General features: G+C 30.0%; 2 protein-coding genes across 3 annotated transcripts; one reads left to right on the top strand and one right to left on the bottom strand.

The window, feature by feature from the left end:
• Nucleotides 1-144: 144 nt before the first annotated feature.
• LOC112728542 (DExH-box ATP-dependent RNA helicase DExH8) lies at nt 145-7,897 on the bottom strand. 2 transcript variants are annotated; one of them, XM_025778723.3, is made up of 14 exons: nt 7,230-7,897; nt 6,263-6,440; nt 5,601-5,774; nt 5,286-5,433; nt 4,754-5,080; nt 3,764-3,910; nt 3,510-3,690; nt 2,806-3,083; nt 2,591-2,704; nt 2,095-2,239; nt 1,688-1,953; nt 1,404-1,598; nt 720-1,247; nt 145-520 (listed from the first exon to the last, which is right to left on the bottom strand). In XM_025778723.3, the coding sequence occupies exons 1-14, from the start codon at nt 7,381-7,383 to the stop codon at nt 296-298; spliced, it is 3,060 nt and encodes a 1,019-aa protein (XP_025634508.1). In that variant the 5' UTR covers nt 7,384-7,897; the 3' UTR covers nt 145-295. The 2 variants fall into 2 exon arrangements, with proteins under 2 accessions (XP_025634508.1, XP_072066329.1); XM_072210228.1 differs by having other exon boundaries at nt 5,601-6,129; nt 7,230-7,577.
• Nucleotides 7,898-21,112: 13,215 nt separating this feature from the next.
• LOC112728540 (phytochrome A-associated F-box protein) lies at nt 21,113-22,301 on the top strand. Its single transcript, XM_025778722.3, has one exon. The coding sequence runs from the start codon at nt 21,571-21,573 to the stop codon at nt 22,288-22,290; it is 720 nt and encodes a 239-aa protein (XP_025634507.1). The 5' UTR covers nt 21,113-21,570; the 3' UTR covers nt 22,291-22,301.
• Nucleotides 22,302-23,460: the final 1,159 nt, after the last annotated feature.

Genomic DNA, 23,460 nt, shown 5'->3' with positions numbered 1-23,460 from the left:
TTTGTTGATGGATTATATATATAGACTATGATCATCAAGATTGCAACAAGGGAGGAATGTTATTAGCACTCTTTGGTTTAGGGGTGTATAATTGGAATAGTGATGTCTTTGATTAGTTGATTTATCGGTGTCGAGCTTAGCAAATAACAGCATAATCGAGTATGATATCAAAAAGCATATTGTGACTATAAATAAATATACACTACACACATTAATTTGATGCTGAAAACAGAAACTAGATATCTAATATTTACAATCGTAGTTCTAGCTTCTAAGTCTTAAAAAGTGATCTAAACTATTTTTCCTGAATTATGTACAGATTCTTTCTAATATTAGCAGCATAATCACCGAATAGTAGCTTACTCGGAGGATGCAGTTCAAATACATAGGAGGTAGGTCTCGAGACCAATGTTGGCGTCTTAGGGGTAAGTCTGTCATATAATATTGCCCCAAAGCTTGTTTCGTCATAGGCAAACGAATCTGTAAGCACAAAGAAACACTCCCTTCCCAATTTTTCAGCCTGAAACAACAAATTAGCACATAATTAATGAGAGTACCTATCACAATTGCCAGCTGCCACCGTAATTATGATTGATTACCTTTTACTTCTAAATGTGCAGCATAATTCTCACAAATCAATATAATTAAATTTTTATAAGGTAATAGATAACACTATTATTTTTTATAACCACAAGGTAGAAACAAAACAAGCTAATTACCTTAAGTTGGGAAAATCTGATATTGTTAATGGTTATGATAACTTTCACATTGGACAAATTATCAGCCAAAATTCGAATGGCAAGATACTCAAAGAAGTTCTGCAAGAGCTGCTTTTGTCCATCCGAATCCTCGCCAAAGCTATCAAAGCAAGGAAACCACAGTACACACTGAACTTCATTCCAAGGAACAGGGTTCTTCCCTGCTTTAGCAATGATTGTCTGGTATGGGTGATATAGACCCCATAAAATTTTGACCCCTTTCAGTGATTGTTCCAATATCGTTGTTTCTGACAAACATGTAGTTGCAATTATCTTGGATGGATGATAGTGGCGACCAAGAGATGTGGCGAAATGCAAATCAGTGTCATCCAATACAAGAATTGATCTGTTGGTAGCTTGGGGGAAAAATCTCAGGAGAGATGCAGCAGCCATATTATTATCTTCTGGCTCGCAGACATCTCGCCTGAATGACAGTGCCGAAGGACCTGAATCATGTGAATATGAACAAGACTCTCCTCTTCGGCATCCCTGTTATAATGAATGAACAATATTCATCATCATAGAAATAGGTAGCATCGTAAATGAATTATCAGACAAACCAGTTGCAGATGTTATAATGAATGAACAATATTCATCACCATAGAAATAGGTAGCATCGTAAATGAATTCAGACAAACCAATTACCTGCAACGAAAAGTAGAATTTGCATTGTGGTCTCTTAGCTTGAAGTGAGTGAGAATATAAACATTCACTACCTCTATTGCAGTATCCCTGTAAGAAATATACGCAAGTAGAAGGGCCCCCATTTAAATTTATATTATTTATATCTGCACTTTCGGGTTCTCGACTCGAAGTATCCTCCGAGAATTGAGCCCTTATCTGTTTCACACAGGAAAAAAAAAAATCTGTTTTACAAAATGAGAAATATATTATAATATAGTATGTACAAGAATTTCAAACTATGCTACCTCTTTTATAATTTTAGCGAACATTTTTGCCACATCATAACTGTGAAATTCTTCTGAAGTGACATATGGCACAGAAGCACATTTTGTTTCACCTGTTGCTTTAAGGCCTTCCTCATATGCAGAAACTCCATCTATGTCCCCATCTCCCTGGCATGTTACTAAGCACGTGTGTTCATATTCATAAGGATCAAAATAGGGTGGCAAACCACTAAAAGAGCTCAAAAATTTTGGCCGCAACCGGTGTACTGAACTTAACAAATCATCATCTGTAAATATTAGAATTAAAGAGGATTAGTAGAGTAAAAATCTATGACAAAAACAATAAAACAGATTCAACAAATTTGATGCACTCCCGTTAAAAGAACTCAAAGAAGCACACATCTGACATAATTATAACACATACATACAAATTTCTAGGGTCTGATGCAGAGATGACTGGGAGAGATTATGGAGAGAACACCAATCTTCCTCAAGCTTAGGCATCAGTGCTTTGGCAGGATACACATTCTCAATCTCTAGAACCTGCTTCAAATGGTTAAGCCGATACTTATCCTGCATGTGAAAGAAAATATTCACTTTCAGATTCATGCAACCTGTAAGCATTGCAGACCAAAACACAAAATAAAAGCAAATCCTATTTCCAGAAAAAAGATATGGTCATGTGGCTGCTTGCATCCACTCCAAGTCTCACAGGAGTCCAAGTGAAAATAGATCTCTAATTACATGCACTATTTCCACCACAAGAAGCATGATGTTTAATGAGCAATATTATAGTTTTTAATTAAAAAAATTATCATCTTGAAATTTTTTCCTTCCACCTTTCGTCAATAAATCCTCATACAAAAACTGAACAATGCTAAGGTTTTTGGAAGCTCATAAAGTGAAGGAGGAATATGACTTTACCCTGAAAAGATGCTGCCAAAATTCAAATGCACAGAAGTTAGCCATGAATTCCATCTCCTTTCGACCGGCTAAGATTGTTCGGTCAGTAAAGTAGCTAGCAATATACTTTGCAAACTGACGAAAACAAAAGGATTCAATTAGAATAAAGCTCATAGAAATTACAACATAGAATCAGTGCAATTGGAAATAGTAATATTGATCCACTCCGGCATTACCAATTGTTCCTCTCCAAATGGATGAAGAATGGGTAAAGGCTGTGTATCCATCATTATACCCAGCAATATGCCCTCACGTATCATACCAGCATTCCCAAATTTCAGAACTAGAACAGAAGCATCAAACGACAAAGGACAACTGGCTATCAATTGTCCATAAAATGTAGGTTCATAACGGCCCCTTGGAGTCTTTTCCAGTGCACGCATCTGAACAAGCGTGTTCAATGCATCTTCAACAACTTGAGGATCTGGTGCATCCAGAGATTTTTGCAGCAAAACTGCCATCAAACCCATGACAGTTGATCAATCAATAAAGCATTTAAAATTATCAAATATTCTGCAACATCCAAGATACAATATTTAAAGTTATTGCCCACTCTAGATGAATAAACTCAAGCACTACTATAAGCAGTCTTAAAAATTCAACTTAAATAGAGAGTCTTATCACTATGATTTAATAAAGCCCACAACTGTTAAGAGATATCAGAGGCTCAGAGCAATATTTGGTAAATATACAAATATTTGGTAAATATACAAATATTCAAAGTGCTATAGTAACTAGAGTTTTCCTATAAAAAGCATTAGTAACTAGAGTTTTCCTATGAAAAGCATTGACGATGATAATAATAATAACAACAACAACAATAACGATAATGATAATTAAAACAGTTTCTGCTCAAGATATCAAGATCATATTAACTAACCTTTTGGATCATTGATAGCCTTAGATCCAGCACAGCACAGTGAAAGAACTTGAAGCCTCAAGGATAACTTCAGAATAGACGGACTCTCATGATCCTCAAGTTTGTTGAAAAATGAACCAGTGACCAACCGATAAACGTGACCATCACAAGTTCGGCCAGTTCTTCCCCTACGCTGCTCGGCCTACAAGATCATATGAACTTAAGAATATTGTATAAACAGATCAACACATACAATTAGGATACTACTGTTTTACCTGTGATTTGGAGACCCAAACAAGCTTTGAGGATTCCTTTCTTCTGGACTTATCCCAATAGACTTGTAACGATCGGCAAGAATCAATTACAAAAGCCACTTTGGGTATTGTCACAGATGATTCAGCAATATTAGTAGCCAGTATTACCTGATAGACAGCAGCCACAATCATCTACTGTGAATAATTATAATATAAATGGAATCTGATATAAATAATGTTAGGAGAAGGAAAACCATCTAAAGTGAAAATTCCATTCGTGCCATCGGTAATTTAAAAGAAAATATTATGGAACAAATATGGAAGTAAAGACATCATACATGCATCCATATAAAAGAAAATTATACAAGTATATAACACAAAACTAATAGTGGATATTTAGAACGTTATTACAAAACAATCCCTGAAGTTTTTAATATCAAACACTTTAGTCCCTCAGGTTTCAAAATACACAAGACATTCCCTAGCGTTTATCTTTGTTAGACAATAGAGTCCCTCTCCCATTATTTCCATTTAATCGAAATGACTGTTTTCGAATTTTTTAAAATTTTCAGGACTATTTTAAGATTTTTTAAACTCTTTGGGGACTGTTTTGTACTTTACTCTTCAAATCAAATTGGAGGGAGACTGTATTGTCTAACACAGATAAACATTGGGGCCTATTTTGTGTATTTTGAAACTTGGGGAACTAAAGTGTTCGACATTAAAAAAATTCAAGGACTGATTTGGGTAATTACTCAAATTAATAAAATTCTGCAGCATATATAAATGTTCAACATGCAAACACCCCACTTGCAAAATTATAATCCACCATTAATATGGAGACTACTTATTCTACTTCCGCTGAACATCAATCATGGTTCACAGATAAATAAAGTATAAAGCAATATATGAAGCAACCAACACAAAGCTACACACATGCATCGATAGTCTTAAAAAACCTTTTACTGTTAACTGCACAACTAGCTGAATTAATTATAATTTAACAATTACTTTTCGATGCGACTTCCAAATCTTCATAGCCATGAGAGCTTGCTCGGTATCAATGCTGCGATGCAAGATATGAACTTTAAAAGTTGATTCAAGTGGCTTTAGAAGTCGCCATTGCTGCTCAAGTGAATAATAGGTTGGAAGGAAAACCAGAATGCTTTTCTCAATATCTGGTTCATTCTCATGGATATGCAACACCAGGTTATGAATAAGCTGGTGAAATTCAGCCTGAAACTCAGGCTTGATGTAAGCATTGGCTGTGAAAGGATCTACTCCGGGAGAATACTTCGAATTCATTACTTCAGAACTTATTCCAATAGATTCAGCAACCTGTGTCAAAAAAATAAGCATTATCATCATGGTTATTACATCAATGAAATGAGCTTCAGAAAAATAATGATATGATATGCCAATTGAACACCATCTGCATAACTTTTTATCATAAATGACATAAATTAAAACCATTAAATGAAATTCACTTAGATAAGATATACAAGACTAGTGCTGAAAATTCGTGTAAATTATATATGCATGCCTGCTCAAGATATGAAACATGTCGCTGGAAAACAATTTTCTGATTAGAGCTAGGAATCGCAAGCACTTCAACCCGTTCACCTCTTCCAAGATCCTTAAAGTAATCCCTGTATCTTGAAATATCAGCAGTTGCAGACATCAAAACCACCCTGCATATCATAAAAACATAAAATTTCAATTGTTCTCATCTTTGAATCTCTCTTTATAGTTTGAAGAGAAAATCAAACCAGAAACAAGCAAATAAGATAAAGATTGAAGATAGCATATATGTAATTAGGCATTTTGCTGAACTCATCTGAATATTGAGGATGCTAACCTCAGGTCATTGCTCTTCAACAAGAACTGCTTCACACAAACAAGGACAAGATCAGACTCCACAGATCTTTCATGAACTTCATCAAGAATGATAGCTTTGTACTTCAGAGCAGCAGAGCCCTTATCTCGCAATTCATCCAACAAAACTCCAGCAGTTTTAAAAACAATCTTTGACCTGCAGTGTGGCATTATAAATGCAGGAAGAGACAAAAATAAGTGCAAGCTCTGCTCCCCTATAAACAATATGGCAAGTAGAATTATGCTGAAAAAAGTAAAAAAGAATGCCGTATTCCTTTGTTGAGTGACTTCTTCATGACAATTGACAATTGACAAATGACGATGTAGCCACCCATACTACATGCAAGTGTCAATTCATAATGTGTTATTATCATCATGTTAGACTTGTATGTTAGCATGATGTATAATTAACATCCTTGCATCTCTCTGATTTCTTTATGTTACCAGAAGAAAGACCGTATGTTTTGACGTCCAAACAACCTCTTCTGTTACCAATTTGAGTCATAATTTACCTTCAACAAAAATATTTCAAGATATTGAATATATGAAGCCAATGGAGAAACAGAGCAAGATGAAAGGAGTGATTAAATAGCTATTCAACTCAAACAATATCGCTAAAGATATAGATGTGTATGAACTGGCTACCCGGCTGATAAGTGCCTTGAGTGCCCAATGTGATACCCAACTTCCTCTCCCACTTCACAATTTCGAGCTTTTGCAACCATTTTGGCAACGGCAACAACAGCAAATCTCCTGGGCTGTGTGCACAAAACAGGTGACATGCCTTCGTCCAGAAGAAACTGTGGAATTTGTGAACTTTTCCCTAGAGTGAAAGGAGCAAAGATATCAGAAACATGGAAAGAACAATCATTGCCGCCAAAATAGAACCTCACACTCAAATAGAATTTCCAAAAAACCTTAAACCTTAACCAAAGTTAGCCACACAACTTCCAAACAAAGTTACTGCGATGACTCATTCATCCTAAGAATTGCATACTGAATTCCCTACTCAGCGTATTGTATGCCAATTTCTCTTCAAATAAGTTTCAATACTTTACTCAACAAAAATTATAATTTAATTAACTGTTAAGAACAGCATAACTATGTATCCATACACATATATAAATGAATATAACAACCGTTCTGACTTTCAGTTACACAAAAACTTACTAGTTTTGGAAACTACAAATTTTCCTTCTCAACTATATCCAGGTGAGCCCTCAGGTGAGACTAATAAATAAATAAAAAGGTTCTCTAACGAGAAGAACCACCAAATTAGCTTAAGCACTAAGATATCATCTACTACTACCAGTCAATGCAAGTCAAACGCAAAATCAAACACATTCATGCAACATTTTCCGCTTACGGCTAACTATTAACACAAATACAGAGATTCAATCTCTCGTGTTTGGCCACTAGACGAAAAAAGAACAGCGCCAAAAGCGAAGAACCGCGAAAATAGGAAGCAAGTGATATAGTCAATGACTCAATGCAGATCAAACGGAGAATCAAACAAAGTCACTCAACACAAAATTGAAGTTCAGAAATGAAAAGCCAAAACACATTGACGATTATTAGAGAAAGGTTAACTAGTTTAGTTTGTTTGCTTTACCGCAACCGGCCTCGCCGACGATGAGCGTGACGCGATTCTCCATGATCTTCTCGACGATCTTCTTCTTCATAGCCATCACTGGAAGCGACGAGAAACTTGACTGTGATAACGGCAAAGTGTACGAAGCATTGTTGGAAGAAGAGGACGACGCCATTCTCGGAGTTTAGAAACCTTCGTCACACACACTTCACACACACTCAATCTCGACGAAACGTTCCGAAACACTTACTCCGATTCACTCTCACAGCGAAACGTCTCGTTTCGTCTCATTTCTCTGATTCTCTCTCTTCTTTCTGAGGAGAAGACGATTATCAGTGCGCGTCACTGGTCAGGTCAGTGGTTACCCACATTGGCACAGGCCGAAAGGCGCGAGGTTTTTATAGGGGAGGAAGTGATAGGATGCGGGCGAGTGCATGCGGAGCATGGTAGTGGAGTGTGTAGTTGACTTGAGTCAACGAGATTTGGGGATTGATGATGTTGACTGTGACTTTGTTTTAGCCAATGGTGACGATGATGCTGGTGATGGTGTTGGGAATTGGGAGTGGGGGATGGTGCAGAATAAAATGCACCTTGGTTTTCTAGGATACTTAGGTGGGAAGTTAGTTGGTAAAGATGGGAATCTCGCTGCCCTGGAAATTGCGGTCTGCGGAGAAAATATGGGGTCGTGTAAGTAAAAAACTAAAAATTAAGCCAACTCAAGTCATGTAGTTGAAAAATAAATTTGTTATAAAAAAAATTATTATTCTAATTTTTAAAATTTTAAAATTAAAAATAAAAAAGAATTAATTTAGTTAATTTATATTATAGTTTGTTTTTTTTAGACCTTTTTTTTAATTTGAGTTTAATTGTATCTTTTGAAGCATGCCAACAAAATTATCATAGTTTATTATTTTTTGTTATTAGTTAGTCATTAATATTTAAAAATATAAAATAAAATATATTATAAATTATTAGACTAAAAAATAAATTAAAAAATTAAATTAATAACTAAATAATAGTAAAAAATAATAAATTTTGATAATCGCTAGTATTTTTTGTATATTTTTTAGTAATAATATACGTAGTCAATGTAAAAATTGTTTTCTTCTAATGTAATATTGTGAATTAGATATATATGAAAATATTTATACTAACAATATATTAAAATTAAATTTTTAATTATATTAAATATATTTTTACTTTTTTATTAAATTAAAATAAAAAGAGATGGAATATTTTGACTTTTTATTTTTTTTTTGTATTTAATATAATCAAAAGATGTACTATTTTAAAAAATATGTTTGTATTAAAAAAACATGTATTTAATATAAATCTAGATTTAAAAAACGGATATTTTAGTCCCAAAAAAAAACTAATGTACAAACCAATTCCCAATGTTTCTCTTTGTTAGACATAATAGTCATCCGTCCAAAAATAAAATAAAATAAAATAATTATTATTATTAATTACACAATAATATTGTACTATATTGTTTGTATTTTCTGGACAAAAATAATGATAAATTTATTCATTAAATATATATATATATATATATATTACTCAATAATAATAATAATAATAATAATAATAAAATTATTAGAGATTATTTTACGAGAAATTCAAGGTTAAAACCATTTGATATTTTTGTATTTAATATAATCAAAAGATGTACTATTTTAAAAAATATGTTTGTATTAAAAAAATATGTATTTAATATAAATCTAAATTAAAATATTTTCTTTTAATACATATTTTTAATACAAACATTATTTTTTTACATAGCACATCTTTTAATTATATTAAATACAAAAATATCAAATGATTTTAACCTTAAATTTCTTGTAGAATAATCTCTAATAATAATAATAATAATAATAATAATAATAATAATATAATAATAATAATGATAATGATAATTATTATTATTATTATTATTATTGAGTATATATATATATATAAAATAAATAAATTTATCATTATTTTTGTCCAAAAAATGTAAAAAAAAATATTGTACAGTATTATTGTATAAATAATAATAATAATAATAATAATAATAATAATAATAATTTTATTTTATTTTTGGACGGAAGATTGTTATGTCTAACAGAGAGAAACGTTGGGAATTGATTTGTACATTAATTTTTTTTGTGGACTAAAATGTCCATTTTTTAAATCTTTGGGGATTGATCTGGGTAATTACTTTGCCGGAAAATGAACTGTGGACTGATTTGTCTGCTGGAGTAAAGTCTTGGGGATTGATCTGTGTATTAATTTTTCTTGGAGACTAAAATATCCGATTTTAAAATTCTTGGAGACTAATTTGGGTAATTACTCTTATAAAATTTACCACTTTTAATTTTTATAATTTTAAAAATATTCCAATTTCAATTTTTTAAAACCCTAATCCCTTTTCTTCTTGAACTCTTGTCTCTTCCTCTTCCTCAGCATCCTCCTCCAATTTTCTTGCTCTTCCCCAATAAACTCCTCTTCATTTTCGTTCATCACCGCCTCTACCTTTCTCCTCATTCTTCCTCCGACCAACCTCTGGCTCTGGCTTACTACAACAGCGTCGCCCTCCTCCTTCCTCCTTCTCTCTCTTCTAACCAAAGATGCTTATCTGAGACTCAATATCTTTTTTATTTCTCTTTTTTTTTTCTTGACCCAGTGATTGTGATGCTACTATGGCTATTGAGCTCATGATGGGTTGTTATAGAAATGACAACAGCAACAATGGCTTTACCACTTCCAAGGCTAAATAGAACGCCGTTTAAGAAGTGACATCTCTCTCAAACTCAGTCCCAACACTTTAACATTTCTTCTTCTTCTTCTTTTTTTCTTTGTCAATCAAGACAGTTTCACATATATCTAGTAAGGAATTTTTAGTAAAAATAGCAGTAGCAAAACTAACAAAACTTCATCAATTCTTCACTCAGAATATTCGCATTTTCATTACCATTATCATTCAAGGAAATTGACGCCTTGATAATGTGGTTCAACTCACATTCAATCTCTTAATCCACTCCTTTTTAGCTGTCTTACTTGAGGTCTCTCCAGTAAAAAGGTGAAGAAAAAAAGATATTAGGACTTTTTGAAAATGATAAATGATTTAGAAGAAGAGACGAGAATTTCAGAGAAAGGGAATTAGGGTTTTTTAAAAATTAAAATTGAGGTATTTTTAAAATTATAAAAGTTAAAAGTGGTAAATTTTGTAATTATGAAAATTGTTAACTGACACGTCACCTTTAAACTTTAACTCTAGGTAATTCAATTGAAGGTTGGTCACTTTTGTCAAATTTTAAAATCTTTCAGATATCATTTTGTTAATAACAAAAATCAGGTATCATTTTGTCAGCGTCAGATTCTTTTGGACACTAATTTAGTATTTACCTCTTACTTCTAAAGAAACTATTTTAGTTGTATTGCCTTTAAATTAACATTAATTTTTTAGTAAATACCTGTTCGATTTTTGCCTTTTTTAAAAATAGATAAGTCGCACCATAATCTTTGAAAAATGACAAATCGATTCATGTTCATCTTTTTCACCAGACACTTTCTATGTAGCTCTTCTTGTTCGTAATTATAAAAAAAAAGAATTAAAGTGTAACATTTAAGGTGTGACGTAGTCTGTACACATCTTACGTGAATACCTGACTATTTGTTAGGATCGTTAAATTTGTAGACACTCAACAAAACGACGTTATTTTATTTTAGAGTAAAAGACAAATAAGTCCATGACCTTTTAAAATGAGGACATTTTCGTCCCTCAAGATTGGAAAATACATTTCGATCCCTTACGTTTTAAAGCGCGTGACAATTAGATCCCTCCGTCGAGTTGGGCTTCAAAACGGCAACGGAACATGCTGACCTGGAAGGGTAGAGTGTTAGATGTCCGTTTTAGTTGTTGATGTGGATGGAGAACAAATTTTTAATGGACAAATTAGTCCTTGATGCCTAACATCTTGCCTCTGCCATGCGAGTTTCTGCTTAATGACCCTCCTACTCTCCTCATTTTGATTATTCTGAAACTTGTTCATAGCTTGCTCTTATTGATTCAAAACCTCCATTTCACTATACAAATTCTTAGTGTTACTAACATACCTATCCATCTTCCTCACCATACATTCCATATGCTTAACCAAGAACCCTAATTCATTGACATCTATGACCCCACTCACAATGTCACCATACACATGCTCAAATCCCTGCAATGCAGGAACAGAACACTTCTTCCCTAACCATATTTATGTAAGACTATATATATAAACACTAGCACTAAAATGAAGGCCTAAATTTGAGAGTTTTAAACTAATTATAATCCTAACACATACAGTAATATCTGCAAGGCTTTTTCGAGAGAAACAACAACCTTATACGTGTATGTATCACCTGTGCAATACCATAAAAAATTGCATTCCAAGAATTAAGTCACTATTTTCTGGGAGCACAAATGTTGGAGATCATTCGATATATCAAAAGCATCATCCAGATGCTTGAAATTGATCTTGAAATATACACACTAAACTGGGACCACTAAATACACAAATTGTTAATTTGCCATCACCTTCTTAGTCTGGCTGAAGTGGTATATCCAAACATGGCACATACATATAAGGCAACCAACTGAGAAGAAGCCGACATCAAGCTAACCAATATCCTTTTCTGGAGCTTGGTCGAACAAGAACCTTGAGGTAGCCATGTCACCAGCCTTTGCATAGCCATCACTCATGATCGTGAAAGAAGCAACACTCTTTTCCGGCATAGCATCAAGCACTACCCTAGCATTGCCCAAATCCCCCACCTTCACAAAATCCCATATCATCGCATTCCATGATGCCACAATCCTCTGAGGCATTTCATCAAACAGCCTCTTTGCCTCCACCATATCCCCAACCTTCACATAGCCAACCACCATAGCCGTCTATGAAACTACATTCTTCTCAAACATTCCATCAAACACCTTGCGAGCGTCATCAATCTTTCCACATTTTTCATACATATCAACCAAACAGGTTTCAACAAACATATCACCTTCAACCCCCACACCTCAACGCCGAGCCATGGAGCAATTTTCCTTTGCAGGATCTGCACATGCTTGAACAGGCCTTAATCACAGAAGAGTAAGTGTACCTATCAAGAAGAGACCCATGTGGCTTCATGTGAATAAAAGCAGAGAGGGTAACTTCCTTTGGTGTGGGCTCCGATGAGGGAGTTCCAGAGAAAAGGGGAAGGGCCAAGGACGTGGTCGAAGACGGAGGTGTAATATGAAGCAGTGGTGGCAAAGGAGGCGGAAAGGAAAATGAAGCGGGAGATGATGAGGTGATCTTGCTCTAGACCTCGTTGGATGATGGAGGCGTGGACTTGGTAGAGGTGATGAATGGTCTTGCAGGCCTTAAGAAGGGTGATAATGGTAGCAGTTGAACGCGGCGGAGAAGAAGAGTGTCAAAACATTGAATTCATCGGAAGAACAGCGTCGTTTTGGCCTTAAGAGACGAATTTGTCCACTAATAATTTATCCCAATCCACTTCAGCAAGTATAACGGACACGTCATTCTCTACCCCTCCATGTCAGCCGGCTTCGTTGTTGTTTTTTGCCCAAAATAGACGGAAAGATATAATTGTCGGCCGTTTTAAAACGCGAAGGATCAAAATGTATTTTTCAATCTTGAGGGACGAAAATGTCCTCGTTTTAAAAGGTTAAGGACCTATTTCTTTTACTCTTTACTTTAAAAATAAACTCGTGTTTTGCCATTTTGTCATTCTGGATTACTCATGATTGCTATTTGTGTTAGGGTTCGAACAAAGGAGAGAGTGAACATGTCATTTCAGAACCGATTAACACTGTGGGCAATTCGAACTTGAAGGATCTGACTTTCTCGCATAATTCTGCAACTGCGACGATGAGTTTCGGGTTGGAGTTGTTGATTTGTTTGGAGAGTTCGATGACGGTGTAAAGAGGGTTTATAGTGGTGGTGACAACGCCAATGGTGACTGCGGCGAGAAAGAAGATAGGGAAGTGGATGGAGTTCGGGATGAAGATTAGGAGGACCTCGTGTTTTTTGAGCGGCAGAAGAGGGCGTGGGAGAGCTTAGTGACGGTGGTTTTCAATTGAAGGTGAGTGTTTTAGAGGTGTTAGTGGTGTTTTGGAATAGGAAGAAGGTGAAGGAAGTGATGGTTTTGGAAAGGGAAAGAAAATTTTCAAGAACCTATATATTTCTTCGCCGTATGATAGTGGGAAAGTGGGCAAAATGGCAAAACAACGTCGTTTGTTGAGTGTATAGAGACTTAATGATCCTAGCGAATAATCAATTATGTAGGATATATCATATATGTAGGTCATGTTACACCCTAAATATTACATTTCAGCTTTTTTCAATAATTTTAAATGAATAAAACTACAAAAAGACTTAAATTATTTTACGAAAGAAATAAACAGGAGTTAATTTATCATTTTTAAAATATTAGAATACGACTTGTCTATTTTCCAAAAAAAAAAAATATTTACTCTTAATTTTTCGATTTAAATTCCTAATCTCTTGAATTTCATGCATTAAGTCCTTTCTCATAAAAAAATTGTGTGTTATACTATGAGCCTATGAGGTATACTTTCTCAGGTTTTTTCTCCAGCAATTCCTGACTTTCAAACAAAGGGAAAATGTGCCATATTATTTTATGTATTTTTTTCTTGGGCTTCGTGATATATTCATATATTGTTTTATCTTGGGCTTCGTGCTATATTCATATATTCTTTACTTCCTGACCCATTTTGTTCTGTACATCCTCTTTCATTCAAGCTTTGTTGATAATGCAACTCAGAGCCAAAATCTAAATGTTTGTTCACAATCCTTTTTAAGACTCAACCAAAAAATGCTTTGAGAAGAATAGAAAAGAAGATAGACAAAAAAAAAAAAAAGAATAGAAAAAAAAATGCTTCGTTCACAAATCACCACTCTATCATCTCAGTGGTTCTTTTAAAAAAAAATTTCATCAAATTGAGTTGTAAACTAATACTTTTTTTTTCCCTCTCTTAAGTAACTACTTTTAAACGCTAAAAAAAAAAGTCAATTCGCTTAACTCGCGAATTCAAACTATTAAAGTCGAGCTAATTACATTTTATTAATTCATTAAAAAAATAAAAATATTATATATACATTACAAATTAATTATTAACTCAGTCATAATCTATATACAATACATATTTTTTAATTTATTTTAATATATGTTTTATATGAAAAATTAATTTTTAATGTATGCAATTACATGAGTATAATTGTTTTCGTTTTGCTTTTAGGGTGCATGTATTTCTGAGAATAAGATAAGACAAGACACTAAAAATAAGATATAAAAGAAAAAATATCATATTTAAAATTTTTTTATTTTATTTGATAATAAAGTAGAATAAATTATAAAAATTTAATTTATCAATTTTTTATTAAAAAAAATTGAGAAAAAATATAATTATAAAAAATTAATAAAAATAATAAAAAAATAAAAAATAAGTTGTGTCTCTTATTAATATTTTTACATCTTTTCTATTAGAATAGACATAAAATATACTAATTCAGTATTTTTAATTCAGTATTTTTAAATACAATGTCTCTATATATGAAATTCATATGTATAACATAATTTTATGTTTTTATATTTTTTTTCGATATTCTATCTCTTAAATAAACGCAGCTTTAATATTTGTGACTTGTGACGAGCTAATTCTAATTTGTCGGTTTTGGTAGGGGCACATAGTTTTAAACTTTAACGTATGGATAGATAGTAGAAATGAATTTTTTTAAAAATATTTTATTATTTAATATTTTTTTTATCTTATTTAAAAAATATATGTTGAGATATTAAATTTGATAAAACTTAAAAAAAAAATTGGAAGAATCTATTATTAGATAAATAAATAAATTATATACTGAATCAACTTTATTATTGTAAAAAGAATAAGGTTTAATTATTTTTTTTGTTCTTATAGTTTTATAAAATTTTTAATTAGGTTTCTATATTTATTTTTTTAATTGAGTCTTTATACTATTTTTAATTTTATAATTAGATTTTTTTATGTCAAAAATATTAAAATTAATAGAATATTTTTTTTAAATACATGCAATGAAAGATTTAATTAATTTTTTAATTATGAATATTTATAATTTATAAAAAAATATTTAATTAACTTTAATTTTTTTCTATACCGAAAAAAAATAAAAAATAATTAAAAATAATATAAAAACTCAAAAAAAAATTATAAATTTAATAAAATTATAAAAATTAAATTAAGAGATAATTAAACCAATCATCCAAGTTCACGAAAAAAGTATGTCTTTCTAGTTCCTTGAAGCCTTGAAGGGGCAACTTGGTTGTGATTTGTGAAGTAGCCTTTAATTTGAACTGACCCATAGTATTATATATACTACCACTCATGGTTTTTGTGAATTTTATAGCAGCAAGCCAGCAACGCCGAAAGGTTCATTGTTTTTACCCCAACTTTGATGTAGGCCATGTAGTTGACTAATTAAAGAGAACACATTATTGATTATTCCTTCAACTTGCAATTCTATACGGTGCCATTTTATTTAATCTTTGTGACGACTCTTTGAATATTTGAAAGGGACTAGTAGATTTAATTTTAATCACCATTTTTCTTATCCATAGGTCCTCCTATTAGTCCTATGTTCTTTTACTTGTTCCTTCTTTCGTTACATCACTAATTTCATGTTCTTTAACCTTTTCATACTACCATCTTATCAAAATTAATTTCATTCTCCCACGTCTCTTCTATCTTTTTCTTTTACTGTTTCTTCTGAATACCTGGCTATATATATGCTATTTACATTTTTCAACTTATTAATTTAAAAATACTTGGTTAAGGCACATGATGAGTTTGATGTAGACCATCGTGTAGTTGCCATAACTCAATAGGATATATATTCCATTACATCGAGAGTCGGTTTGAAAAGTAGCAACTTTTTTTTTTTAATTATGAAGATTATATTATGTATGTTTGATATTATTTTTGAAAAATATTTTTAATTTAAAAAAAATTAATTGAGAGTTTTAAAAGAAATAAAAAATTATGATATTTTAAAAATATTTTATTATTTTCATTAAAAAATTGACTTAAAAATAAAAGAGACTATTATATTATTTTTATTTTTGACTTTGTAAAAAATATTTTTTATTTTTATTAAAAATATTCGTTCTCTACCATCATTTTCACGTAATGTTCTATCGGTTAGAAGTATTAACTTTCAATCATTATTTTCGCATAATATTTTATTTATTGAAAGTATTGAATCTCTATTATCATTTATACACAATGTTCCATCTAAACTACTTGCTGCATATGTTCTTTTCAGTAAAAATATTTTTTATCATTCTACCACTTTATTTTTATTATTAAATTTATATTTAATATTGTGTGTGATATAAAATCTCAATGATTAAGTTATGTAAAATTAATATTCAATATTAAAAATTTGTTATCATTATTATTTTAATATATATTCATTTTCTTTATATAAAAAAATTATATTTTTTAAATTATTTATTCAAATATTACAATTTTAAAATAAGTACTTCTGTAATTAAAAATTTAAATATAAAATAATTTATTTATAAACTATTATTAATAAAAATTATTATATTTTAAATTTTTTTTAAATTTATTTAATAAATTTACTCATACGGGACCTAAATCTTAAACTTATTGATAAAATAGTGGCTGCCAATTTTTGATAAGGTAGCAGGCAGGTTTAATTTATTGTGACTATTGTGAATATTACATTATTGATGATAATTTTGAAAGGGACTCTTTTGTTTCATGCAATTAATCTCAATTTTTCTCCAATTCATTGGTCCACGTATGTTCTTCTACTTGTTCCTTCTTCTGTTGTATGACTTGTATCACTAGTTGCACACACACTCTTCATTCTACTATATATATCGTATTCCCCATAAATTTCATTCTTTCACGTCTCTTCTATCTTCTTTAACCGTTTGTGCTGAATGATATATTTTTTGCATGCTTTTATTAAAGATAGGAGATTCGAACACGCAACCTCTTAATTGAGTATGAAAAGACTATGCGATTTGAATTATTACTCATTAGTTTTACATGCTATACCTAAATTACATTATTATGTGAAAAAAAATAGAATATCATAGTGTGCAAGCACTAAACGCCCTTATGTACAAGTAAAATTTTAAGATTGTCAAGTAAATAAAATCTGCTTTTTATTATCTTATTACAACATGTTAAAAATATTAACCTATCACGTTCTAATACCAGTGTATATATATCTTTCTTTTTAAAATATTTTAAAAAAATATTTTTTTAAAATTATATAAAAATTAATATTTAATAATTAAAATTCTACTCATTATCAATTATTTTAATAAATTTAATATATATATATATATATATATTTTATTGTGTATCAACATTAATTAATATAATTTATAAATAAAATATATACATCTCATTGTTTGAATTAATTAGTCAAATATTCGTTAAGAAATAAAACCTATAAATAATATCATTATATACTATATTATCTTACAGTAGATAGCATTCTAGCACCAAAATATTGACGTGTATGTGTGTTTAGTGTAGTATATATATTTCTCTTTCTTCAAAATATCTTAAGAAAGTGTCTTTTTTAAAATTATACAAAAATTAGGGTAAAAAATTATTATAAGCCAATGCCATCTAGAATTGACGTATATAAGCCAAACTGAAAATTGTTTCAGTAATACGCCAGATGCTATATTTATATAATTTGAACCAGTATGGTTCGAACTGCATATGATAGTAATTCGAACCTGGGCAGTTCGAATTACCAGTTGATTGTTCTTCATAAATCGAACCAGGTTGGTTCGAACTAAGAATGCACCTAATTCGAACAAGGTTAGTTCGAATTACACACAGCACGCGTTTTCAAGTAATTCAAATTTGACTATTAAAAAATTTAATAATTAAAAAATTAAAAAATATATTTTATTTCATACATTAAAAAAAGCTAACAAAATATTTAATTACGAGACTTCTTTAAAATATTTGTGATCTATCAATACTCTTTTGTCCATTTTTAATAGCTTATGAATATTTTTTAATAAATTTATTTAAATTATACTGCAAAAAATATTTTATCCTATGCAAAATAATTTAAAAAGAATTACTTAAAAATGTTAGGAGTACTATAAAAATTTGTAATGTTCTAATAACTTAGGTAAATACATGCATGTACTCAAATTTTAAATAAAATACTCTACATAATCAATAATAATTTAGAAATGAAAGAAAATATTTTATTCCATACAAAACAATTAAAAAATATATTTTGTGAGAATAAAATATATTTCATAACATATTTTAAGCCATTTTTTTAAAAGATGTTATGAAAATGGCTTAAAAGATATATTTTATTCTAATACAAAATATTTCATAACATCTTTTAAGCCATTTTTAAGTCATTTTTTAAAAAAAATGGCTTAAAAGATGTTAGGAGAATAAAATATATTTCATAACATCTTTTAAACTATTTTTTTAAAAAATATATTTTATTCTAATACAAAATAATTTTATGCCATTTTTTAAGCCATTTTTAAGCCATTTTTTTTAAAAAATGGCTTAAAAGATATTATGAAAATGGCTTAAAAGATATATTTTATTCTAATACAAAATATTTCATAACATCTTTTAAGTCATTTTAAGCCATTTTAAAAAAAAATGGCTTAAAAGATGTTATGAAATATATTTTATTCTCATAAAATATATTTTTTAATTGTTTTGTATAGAATAAAATAGTTTCTTTCATTTCTAAATTATTATTGACTATGTAGAGTATTTTATTTAAAATTTGAGTACATGCGTGTATTTGCCTAAGTTATTAGAACATTACAAATTTTTATAGTACTCTTAACATTTTTTAAGCCATTCTTTTTAAATTATTTTGCATAGGATAAAATATTTTTTCTAGTATAATTTAAATAAATTTATTAAAAGAATTTATTAAAAAATATTCATGAACTATTAAAAATGGAGAAAAGAGTATTGTCTGGAATTCGAATTGATAGATCACAAATATTTTAAAGAAGTCTCGTAATTAAATATTTTGTTAACTTTTTTTTAATGTATGAAATAAAATATATTTTTTTATTTTTAATTATTAATTTTATAATAAATTTTTTAATAAAATTTTTTTAATAAATTATTAATTTTTTAATAGTCAAATTTGAATTACTTGAAAATGCGTGCTGTGTGTAATTCGAACTAACCTTGTTCGAATTAGGTGCATTCTTAGTTCGAACCAACCTGGTTCGATTTATGAAGAACAATCAACTGGTAATTCGAACTGCCCAGGTTCGAATTACTATCATATGCAGTTCGAACCATACTGGTTCGAATTATATAAATATAGCATCTGGCACATTACTGAAACGATTTTCAGTTTGGCTTATATACGTCAATTCTAGATGGCATTGGCTTATAATGATTTTTTACCCCAAAAATTAACATCTAATAACTAAAATTGTTGTCAATTATTCTAATAAATCTAATTGATATCTTTTTTTATTGTATATTAGCTTTAATTAATATAATTTATAAATAAAATATATACATCTAATTATTTAAATTAATTAGTCAAATATTCATTAAAGAATAAAACTTACAAATAATATAATTTTAAAATAATAAAACATGAGTAATAATTAAAAGACTTAATTTATCTTTTTAATATTTAAATGAGTATAAATTTAAATATATAATTTTTAAATATTAAAAATATAAAAAAAATTATTTAAAAATTAGAAAAACAATTATAAAAATGAGTTAAAATTTCTAATAATTTGTATATAAATTAAACAATAAAATTAAATTAAAAAATAATTAAAATATAAATTAAATAAATATTTTTTATATGTCGCATAAATGATTGCACAAATGAATACACTACTTGAGAAATAATATAATTTATGCATTCCTAATATGAAAAGGGCGTTCTTGAGTGCCAAGATGTTGCTTGGAGATGTTGCTTGGGTGGCAACGCAAAGGAGTTTAATAAAGAAAGGTTTGACTTTGAATTAAATCGAGCCAACTAAGTACTAAATTAAATGCACTTCATCTGCTTCTTAATTAATTGGTATGAATAACTTTTCAAAATATTTAAGAGACTATAAAAAATTAAAAATTAGTCTAAATCAGTCTAAAATTATTTTATTTTATATTTATTGATTTTTTTTGAAATAAATGTATAATATCAAATATAATAAATATGTATTTTTAGATATTAAATAATACATAAAGTTATAGATATTAAATTAAATAAAATATTTTAAATTATTATTTTTCTAATGTTATTCTAACGATACATGAACCATGTTTTATAATTTATGTTAATAATATAGTCTATAATGTTTATTTTATTTTAACTTTTTCACATGTAATAGCATAATCTAGCTTCCAACAATAGATTATGAATTTAGTGGAAAGAAAATTGTAATAAATGTAACTCATTTACTATAATTTTGCCAAAGAATCCATATGCAATTTTGTGTTTATCGACTTATAAAAAATCATATATCCTTCTTAAATACTTTTTTATGATTGTATGATTTTTAGTATGGTTTTCAACTAAATAAAATACAACTAATTTAAAATAGATGGAGTACAAATTATGAAGTTAATTTTAAACAATTTTTTTATTAAGTCAAAAATTAATATGTCGTATATTAAAATTTTATTTAAAAATATGTTATTAATTGATAAATTATTACATACATAACAAATAAGCGGATTATTTCACTAACTTAAATTCGTTAATTTTAAACGAATCTAACCATAACAAAGAGTTTGCTCAAATGTTAAGTTAGATATCACTTAAATAATGTCCTTAAAAGTTGTGATATTGTGAATACAATTTGCCTTTCTTAAGACAAAAAATAGAAAAAGTCATCCATCAAAACCAATGTGCGACACTGCGACCCAAATCAGATCTAAATTGGTTGAAACAAAACCGAGTGTCGACTGTTGAGTGAACAAAAAATATATATAAAAATAATTAATTTAGAGGGTTATATTGTTAAAAACTAATTAAAAAAACTTATTTTAGTTCACATTCAAATTATGATGATGAGTTGGCTTCTAAACAAAAAAAAAAACTTTCAAACAAATCATCATTGCTGTTCATATATTCCCCCACTCCCAATTCTAGTTCCCATCTTAATATAAATTCTCTGTCCCTCCACTGTTGACAGCTTCAACTGCATTCCTTCAATCCTAGAAGAAAAAAAAAAAAAAAGGTAAAAGCAAAATTACCAAAAAAACCCCAAACCATTTTTCTCTCTTTCTCATCCAACACAACCCATGGCGGAAGCATTGTTCTCCTACCTCTCCGATGACATCCTCGTATCAATCTTCTCAAAACTCGACGGCAGCGACCCTCGCCACCGCGCCATCCTCTCCTCCGTCTGCACCCGATTTTGCTTGCTCCTCCGCCAACACCACTTCCTCCTCCTTCCTCTCCCTCCCTCCCACCACTTCCCCAACGACTCCACCAACACCCCTGAGATCCTCCTGAAGCTCCATTTCTGCTGCCCCGGCCTCCTCCACGCCGGCGTCGTATCCGAATCCGGGTTCGGATTCGAAGACCCGATTGGAAAAAGGCGAAAGCTTTGCAATCAAAAGGAACACTTGGCATCTGGGGTTTGGAGTTTGAGCAGAGAGCAAGGTTCGAAGCTTCTGGCTCGGCAATTCCGTGATGATTGCCTCTACATATGTGACTGGCCTGGGTGCTTGCATCTGGAGGAGAAGAGGAAGTACAGGCTGTTTCGGGGGGTGTTCGTGGATTTCAAGGAAACTAGGGTTTGGAAGGCCTTAAATGATGGGAAGAACAAGGTTAAGAGGAAGGTTGATGTTGGTGGTTGTGCTTTCTGTAAGAGTGAGGAGAGTTGGGACCTTCACTCTGCTTTCTGTCTGAGGAGAGTGTTTGGGTTCCATGATGATGGTGAACCCGTTGTCAGGGCTTTTGTTTGTCAGAATGGTCATGTTTCTGGTGCTTGGACTGATGTCCCAATGTACTCTTGAGATTACTTTCATTTCATGTCCTCTTTTTTTTTTCATCTTTAATTAATCATCTATAATTACGCACATTAAGTTTATTAGAGTAAATTTTGATTGATGATGAAGATTTATATGCAGTTATTTTTATGTAAAATTAATAATTAAAAATTATCATATAAACTAATATATTTGACTAAATTGTTGTGTAATAACTTTTATCTATAGACTTAACATAATTTAAGGTAGGTTTTTATTATTTTCCACTAAGATATTAGTTTAATTAGACTATTTAACATAACTACCGTAGTGTGAATTCTATTGCCAAATATTTTGATGTTCCAATGTACTCTTGAGATTACTTTCATTTCATGTCCTCTATCTTTTTTCATCTTTAATTAATCATCTATAATTACGCACATTAAGTTTATTAGAGTAAATTTTATTGATGGTAAAAATTTATACGCAGTTATTTTTATGTAAAATTAATAATTAAAAATTATGATATAAACTAATATATTTGACTAAATTATTGTCTAATAACTTTTATCTATAGACTTAACATAATTTAAGCTAGGTTTTCATTATTTTCGACTAAAATATTAGTTTAATTAGATTATTTAAGATAACTACCGTCGTGTGTGAATTCTATTGCCAAATATTTATATTGGAGTTAGTTTATCCATGTAGTATGTTTAAGTGTTGGAAGTTTCGATCTTGTTTTGGATATATAGTAATTTATTAATCGAATAATTTTTTGAATGAAGTTTAGATTTATAATAAATTAGTCTTTATTTTGTAAGATTGGAGAGTACTGAAGAGTACTGTAAGTAACAAAATAAAGTTGTTGTTGTGGTATTGTAATTTAATTTGATTTCATTATTGTTCTAATATTAATTAATGTGAAATTAGTTAATATTAAACAGCAAATGCTTGGAAAATTAAATCATAGTACATGGTAATTGGTAAGGTACAATAATAGTGTTGATTGATTGCGCACGAGATTGTAAAATTAAATCATACTTGAAATATGAAAGATGAATTTGAAGTTTTGTTCATTACCTTTTTGGAGAAAGGAAGGTTATACTTTGTCTCAGTTCTGATTAATACTACATTGGAAGTTTGTAGTTTCATGGACATAAGATGAAAAGAAGTTCCAAATAAAAAATAAAGATAAAAATATAAAATGCAAAGTTG

This window comes from Arachis hypogaea, chromosome 12 (assembly GCF_003086295.3).
Source record: "Arachis hypogaea cultivar Tifrunner chromosome 12, arahy.Tifrunner.gnm2.J5K5, whole genome shotgun sequence".
NCBI lineage: Eukaryota > Viridiplantae > Streptophyta > Magnoliopsida > Fabales > Fabaceae > Arachis > Arachis hypogaea.
This window is presented reverse-complemented; position numbering and strand designations above follow the sequence as displayed.

What these genes read in the sequence shown, in the direction of transcription:
- LOC112728542 (XM_025778723.3), bottom strand. Translation starts at nt 7,383, where the DNA reads ATGGCGTCGTCCTCTTCTTCCAACAATGCTTCGTACACTTTGCCGTTA. An exon ending in TCAAGGCACTTATCAGCCGG is followed by an intron (nt 5,775 to 6,262) that starts GTAGCCAGTTCA and finishes GCCACACTGCAG; the next exon opens with GTCAAAGATTGTTTTTAAAA. An exon ending in ATGTTTCATATCTTGAGCAG is followed by an intron (nt 5,081 to 5,285) that starts GCATGCATATAT and finishes TTTTTGACACAG; the next exon opens with GTTGCTGAATCTATTGGAAT.
- LOC112728540 (XM_025778722.3), top strand. Translation starts at nt 21,571, where the DNA reads ATGGCGGAAGCATTGTTCTCCTACCTCTCCGATGACATCCTCGTATCA.